Below are 7,640 nucleotides of genomic sequence, written 5' to 3'. Positions count from 1 at the left end.
AAGGATGGACATCCTTAAAAAAGGATGTAGTGCCACCCTACACGAAGGTAGGCATTGCGCCACCGCCATAGAGAGTGGCACTTTGGCGTTACAGATCATGGCTCCAGCTAAGATGCGTGCGAGGCCGTGGGTTCGAATGATACTTTGGCACATTCCAATTCTTTGATCATCAAGACTCAAAATCCGTCTCATGAGAATCTTCCGGGCTATGGTTATCATTGAGGGACGCCTCAACGTCAGAACCTATTCCTGAGAATATAGAGCTCTTTGAAAATTACACTAGTGTACATGAGACGTTGGATAGAAACTCCATCATAATTGATGATTTAGTTGCGCATGAGTTTGTTGAGTCCGATGATATCGAACCACGCTCCGTTGATGAATGAATGCCAACGTTAAGTTGAACTCTCTAACGAAGAGGAAGGTTTTTTGAGCCAGTGATGCCAACACCTCCTAACATAAAACCTATTGACTAATTAATGGGTCTTCGTTAGAAAGCGTGATGAGAAAAAGAGATGGCAATCTCACCTTATGTCGCAAGGCTTCTCACAAAACTCCCTGGAATCGACTACGATGAGATATATTCTCTCGTAATAGATGTCATTGCACTCCACTACCCTGTCAGTTTAGTAGTTTCCAAATAACTGATCATGCAACTTACGAATGTGGTCACTAAGTATCTCTATGGGGATCTAGATACGAAATATACATGAAGGTTCTTGGTGAACTTCATTTACCCAAGTCAAGTGGCTCTAGACCACGGAGCACGTTTGCAATAAGATTGAAACGCTCACTAAAGTAACCACTTGATTGGGAAGGGATATGCCCGCACATCTCCATAACAAGTTTCGGATTTTATCGCTGTTCATATTGAACATGATCTTCATTAGAAGCTCTTAAAGAGTTAAGGGAAACCACTGAACACTTGAAATCCGAGTTTGAGATGGAGGATTTTGGGTGAACACGATTATGTCTCGGTTTGGAACTTGAGCATCGTGTTGATAGATGCTTAAGTATTTTGATTTGACAAAGTCAAACCTTCAAGCACCCCCATGATCGTTCGTAGTCTTGATCCTGAAAAGGATCATCTTCTTCTTAAGGATGATGACGAAGATGTGCTAGAGGCAGAAGTGTCTTACTTGAGTACAATAGGCGTATTATTGTACTTAGCTCAATGCACAAGACCAGACATCTCATTTTCCATGAACTTGTTAGTTAAGGTATAGGTTTGCGCTAACACAACGTCATTAGATTGGTGTAAAATATATCTTTCGGTACTTGAGATGTACAATTGATATGAGTTTGTTCTATCTCTATAAAGAGATGATGGATTCGGACCCATCACACATCAGAAACGCCGCCAACACTGGCTTGCGTCTACTATCCACATCCCAAAACGACATGTGTTTTGGAAGGTTTTGCTGATATTGGGTATCTCTCTGACCCACACAAAAGTCATTCCCAAATTGGTTAAGTGTTGACCATGGGTAAAGTCTGTGATATCTTGGAGGTTCATGAATGTATAAGGATTGGATCCATAATTACGCATGTTTGAACAATTGTGGTTTGAAGTCTACCACAGATGAGCCTACGAGCATATAGGATAATGCTGATTGTTTTGAAGCAAGGCTACATCAAAAGCGACCACACCAAATATAATCAGCAACAACACTCTCCTCAAAATTAAAGTGAACTAAGCTCAATTTGAGGACAGTGCGGCAGGCTTGCACACTAATTCATTGCTTAAATTCCACTTTCGGTAAACATGTTGGTAGCATCATTACTCTCATGACCGTAGTCATCGGGGGGAGATGCTGACAGACATTAGGGGAAGATGTCTACATGTATGGTCTCGAAACATGAAGAGTTTGTTGTGCTTGTTTCTCTTTCGACCGAGGTTATTTTTGTCCAACTGGGTTTTTGTTACTCGGCAAGGTTTTTAATGAGACAATGAGAGGAGCACCACATTTCTGCGACACAAAAGGGAGTGTTCAAGTAAATCCAGAATATGTGTCTAGCCCAAACTCGAGGTTACTTGCTCTAGTTGAAATTAGGTTTATATTAGAGATATTCTCAGATAATCTTAGGAGATATCCAATCAATGTACGATTATGTTTCCATGTACAACTCTATCTCTATGCTTGTAATCCTCTATGTAAAGATGCCCCTATTATCAATGAAAGCACGACTCAATTCTCTCCCAATTTTAGTTTTCCTTAAACAAGATACTCTTTATATGTATTAAATTATTTTATTCAAAAAGCATATATGACAATTCAAATTTTGGTGAAGCCTTTAACACCAATTTTGGCTTTCCTTTTATAGTAGTAGAGCTAGACCGTAATTTTAGAATGTCTATAGTAGTTATCTCTACTTTTTGAGAAACAAATAATAATATAATATGATTAATATCTGAAGCCAGAATTTATGATATATATCAATTTCCTAAGCTCAATCTCATTAACTCTAAAGGTCAAACAAACTCCTTTAAAAAAATAAAAATAAAAGGTCGAGCAAATTAATAAACTAACGAATACTAATCATTCTATCATGGTAGCTATTTTGATAGTTTGACACTCAAATTTTCTTTTTTATGGGGGATCCATTTTGAAGAAATTTGAATTATAGAATGTAATTCAGATTTGGAATCGTAAATTTAGATCTTATTTTAAGAATAATGTGTGCAGACAATTGATTTGATTAGAAGTGATTAGGTTATCCATATTCTAGTGACACAATCGTTCGGATAAAAGTAGACGAAGATGTAGAAGTTAGATAATTAAACAGTTTTCAATTGTGGCAAAAAAATTTATTGGAATCTTTTTTTAAAATTAATGAAGAAAGTAAATGATATTGATAATCGAAACGACTATAAGGAGAAAGTGACACATTTTTCTAAATATATATTATTACTTTAAGAAGCCTGCGTGCGGCGATTAGCTTTACATTGTGAGAAACAAATAATACCAGTAATATCATAAACCAGAATGATACATACATCAATTTCTAAAGCTCAATCTCACTGACTTTAAAAGGTCAAGCAAACTAATAAGCTAACAAATATTGATCATTCTATCAAGAAACGAACCGACAATAAACCATGTCTCAAGAATACTTAATCCACATTGGTGGATAGCTAACTGCCTATACACTCAATTGAGTGCAGTTGAAACTTGATAGACTAAGTGATACAGTTGTTTGGACAAAAGTAGATAAAAAGATGTAGAAGTTAGATAACTAAATAATTTTCGATTTTGACATAATTTTTTATTGGAATCTTTTATTAAAGTTAACAAAGAAAGTAAATGATTTTGATGATTGAACCGACTAGAAAGAGAAGTGGCACGTTTTTATTATTATTTTAAAAAGTTTGCGTAAGTTAGATTTATGAGAAACAAATAATATCAGTAATATCATAAAGGACTAAATATTGTTTAGTCCTTGAACTTTTGACCATAAAACACTTCAGTCCCTGACCTTCTAATTTCACACGTTTAGTCTCTGTACTTCAAAATTTCAGACCAATAGGTCCTTGTCATCTAAAAGTCACGGCAAAATTTCTATTATGCCCTCAGTTTTTTTTTTAAAAAATAAATTTATTCCTTTCTCTTTTTTTTATTTATTCTTTTTTATTTTTTTATTTTTTTATTTTTTTTCAAACAGAAAGAAAGAAAGGGAAAAAAAAAACAGAGAAAAATAAATGGAAAGAAAGGGGAAAAAAATTCATTTTCCACAAAAAAAGAAATTTAATTAATTAATTTTTAAAAAAAGAACTGAGGGCATAATAAACATTTCGTCGCGACTTTTAGACGCTAAGGACCTATTGGTATGAAATTTTCAAGTACATAGACTAAAGTGTGAAATTAGAAGATCAGGGACTGAAGTGTTTTATGGTTAAAACCTCAAGAACTAAACAGTAATTAGTCCTATAAATCACTAACGATACATACATCAATTTCTGAAGCTCAATTTCATTGACTCTAAAAGGTCAAGCAAACTAATGATCTAATAAATATTGATCATTCTATCAACAAACGAAACGACAATAAACCACATGTCTCAAGAATACTTGATCCACACTAGCTAATCGCTTATACACTCAATTGAACATTGAAGTGCAGTTGAAAATTCATAGACCAACTCAGCGAAACATATTCACAATTGTAGAGACTACAGACCTCAGAGCTAAGTAAGAGAAGAGGGTGGCTAGACACCTTCTTGATACCCCACTGGCCCACTTTGTATTACACGCATAGTTAGGCCCAAGTTCCCCACCCAGATTAAACCCAAAACAAGCCAAACCACCCAGACAGCCCCAACCATGATACACCTTAGCACTTGCCGGCCAACCACCTCCGGGGGTCATCGCCTTTAGCACTGGCACTTGGAAATCAAACTAAAAACACCAATAAACCATCAAGACCCGCACTAGCCAATCTTTGAGAATCAAGAACATGATCCGATCGTCTCTCCAGCATTTGAGACAATTTTCTTCGCATGAAGTCTCATATATCTTCACTGCAAGGATGCCTCGAGTACTAGAGCCGTTTTCATATATCTTCACTGCATCATGTTTAGTTGCTAGCCATAATTTCTTGCGTAAGTCTCTCTTTTTGGTGAAAGTTTTGTCTCTCGCATTTGAGACAAATTTTTTCGCATATAGTATATTGGGTGAGATCCTATTCGATTTTCAATTTTCTATTTATTCATTTAACTTTTCTATTGGTATGTGTAGGGACCAATATATCTATATATTTACTAGTCTCACACAACCAATTTAATTTTGTTTTGGGACTTCTTGGCTCTCATTCTTACCAGATTTCAGGTGGAGTTTCGGTTTCTAGCATAACCAATTACGTTGAGCTTTGATATTTGATCTCTGACACCTTCATACATAACGACGATGATGACGGATCAATATAATCATTAGCAACTGTATCAACATAGATGGCAATTCTTATCAAAATAGATGACCAATTAGAAGGTTATTTTTTTGATTTTATCCATTATTGTTTTGGTTAAGGAGGTTGCTTTGAAGAAACTTGAACTCAATCACTTGGACAGCTACTTGATCATGACCACATATGATTTTCTGATCACGTTATACGCAATCAGTATTGGACAACATGAAATATAATAATCCATCCAAGTCACAAGTGGCGTACGTTGTTGGAGACTTGGAGGAGCTAGCCGCCTTTCCGTATATTGCACTTGCTTATCAAACACGTACAAACGGGTGTAAACTATAATTATAATTAGTGTTGCACCCAGCATCATCGTCCAATTAATCATCTCTCTATTAATTAATTTGTTCACTTTACTTTAGCTACTAAACTTATTATTCCACATGTAAAGGTATATTAATTAACTTAGAAAGTTCACATGTTTTGAGTCTAAGGCAATGAGTTATGGATTAGTGATGGATGCAGACCCAATGAGAGTAGTATTATACATCTTATCTTGCTAATTCTTTTGTGCTTCCAACTTAATTAATTTTTTGTCTCTAACTAATCATTACAGATTTGCATACAATTTCTTTTTTCTTTTTTCTTTTTTCTTTTTTCTTTTTTCTTTTTCTAAATCCCAATACTTGTATATATGTCATATTGATTTATGACAAGCGCTAAATGAGGTGTTTTGATATCAAGGGCCACCTCAGATTTATGCTTCAAACTCTATAGCATCAAAGAGGTGTATATCTATCTTTATTATATACCTTTGTAACCCATTGTAAGGGTTTACGAGCACGCTGAGTATGATTTCACTGAAGTGAAAAAGTCCAGATAATCACATCTCATTCAAAATCATTCAGTTTTATGTCATTTTTTATTTTACTTATTTCAACTTTGGTACAATGTACTGTTCAAGAAACTGAAATGTCAGATACAATTCACTAAAAACAAACTTGTAATGAAATCATAACTACTCATAAGAAATTTACTAAAAACAAAATTGTACTGAAATCATAATTGTTCACACAAGCTTAAAGATAAGGCAACGTTTATAATTAATCAAATCAAATGAAAATTTAATTTACAATTCCAACAGCTCCATCCATTTTCGATCACTAGTAACTTTTCCACATACACACACCACCCGTACGTCAATATTCAATAATTAAATAACCCATATTTACTTCCCTTAATTTTCCACCCACAAATCTCTAGTATAATTAAATAAAGTGGTACCCATCAATCGAATTAATTTTTATACGCACGTACCAAATCACGCAGTGCTTAATTCGATTCATTATCTACCGTGCACAATTTTTCGTTCCTACCTTTCTATGTCTATTGGCGCAAAGGCTGTTTTTCCCATATGATCCACAAAACTCTTCGAGTCTCCAACATTGCTTTTCTTCTGAGATTCCACATCATCATCTTCTTCATATTCACGGTCACTTCCCAGAGTAAAGTACTCCACCTTTTCACCGTAGAACATAATCAAAACCAAATAGAAAGCCACCCCAAAAACGGCAACTACAATCAAGAACCAACTGAACTGAAGATTCACCAAGGACAGGGCTCTTTGACGTGCCTCCTCGCTTTGGCACCTAACCACTTCGTGACCATCTTCATCATTTAGGAAACAACCTTTGGAAATCAATCCAGGTGTCCAAAGCATGACCCCCATGACAATAAACCAGAGACCTTGGAAGAATATGCTGAGTGACCTCACAAAGCTGACCAAGAAGCTCTTGGGGAAACCAATTCCCATTAGGGTTGTGGTAAAGGAGACAAGAATCACAAGCTGAAGAAGCAAGTGAAATCGGCCCTCAGGTCCCATGTGGTCAGAAGAGTGAAGGTGAAAGACAAGCAGTTCCTGACCAAAGGCTATGGCTCCGAGGAGTTGGGTCAGACCATGCTGAGCTCTAGGGGCCAATTTGTCGAGAACGATGGCTAAGGCAGCGTAGACCAACAAAGTCATGGAGATTGTGGCGTGCTCGAAGTTGTGGAGATGGTATGAAGGGATGGTTCCGTCATCGTCGAATGGATGGTGTTTTTCGGGGCTGATGAAGAGTTCCATGGCAATGGAGGCTGATGAACCTAAGATGATCAACAAGAGCTCCAAGTACTTGAACTTGGAGGCGGGAAACCATGTTGGTGCTGTGTAGGAGTTGGGATGTTGAAGATGGAGCTTGATGTGGTTGAAGAGGTGCCATAATCCAATTAGAACAAAACCAGAGCCTGGTACTACATGCCCAATTAAAGTACCCATAATTTTAAAGAAAGGGAGAGTGGTTGTTGTTTGAGGCTTGAGGTAAAGAAATTTATGGTGGGGGAGATGGGGAAGGGTGGCAAATGAGAGTGGGGTTTTAAAGGATGATTTTGAAGTTAATTCCAAGGGGGTCTGGAGGCTTCTGAAGGAGGGTGTTCAGAATTTTGAACTTGTTTTGGACTTTTGGTGGCTTGAATAGTAAGATAAACAATAGTTGACCGATGACTTTAATTAAAGCTCCAATTAATGGAAAAACCAAGGCAAACCAGGCTTCTAGAAGGATAGCCACGCCAGGAGCTCAACTCTGGTTTTTCATTTTGTCCATATTTGAAATGACAAAGTTGGCCCGTCATTGATTTGTTAAAATATTATATACTTAAGTTATTTAGTCAATGAAGAGGGACCAAAATAAACAGTCAGTT

The 7,640-nt window shown here is 36.4% G+C and overlaps 1 protein-coding gene across 1 annotated transcript; it reads right to left on the bottom strand.

The window, feature by feature from the left end:
* Window positions 1-5,983: 5,983 nt before the first annotated feature.
* On the bottom strand, window positions 5,984-7,355 carry LOC112166436 (transmembrane protein 45B). Its single transcript, XM_024303283.2, has one exon. It carries the CDS (start codon window positions 7,216-7,218, stop codon window positions 6,277-6,279), a length of 942 nt encoding a protein of 313 aa, XP_024159051.1. The 5' UTR covers window positions 7,219-7,355; the 3' UTR covers window positions 5,984-6,276.
* Window positions 7,356-7,640: the final 285 nt, after the last annotated feature.

Source organism: Rosa chinensis, chromosome 5 (genome assembly GCF_002994745.2).
Source record: "Rosa chinensis cultivar Old Blush chromosome 5, RchiOBHm-V2, whole genome shotgun sequence".
Classification (NCBI taxonomy): Eukaryota; Viridiplantae; Streptophyta; class Magnoliopsida; order Rosales; family Rosaceae; genus Rosa; species Rosa chinensis.
This window is presented reverse-complemented; position numbering and strand designations above follow the sequence as displayed.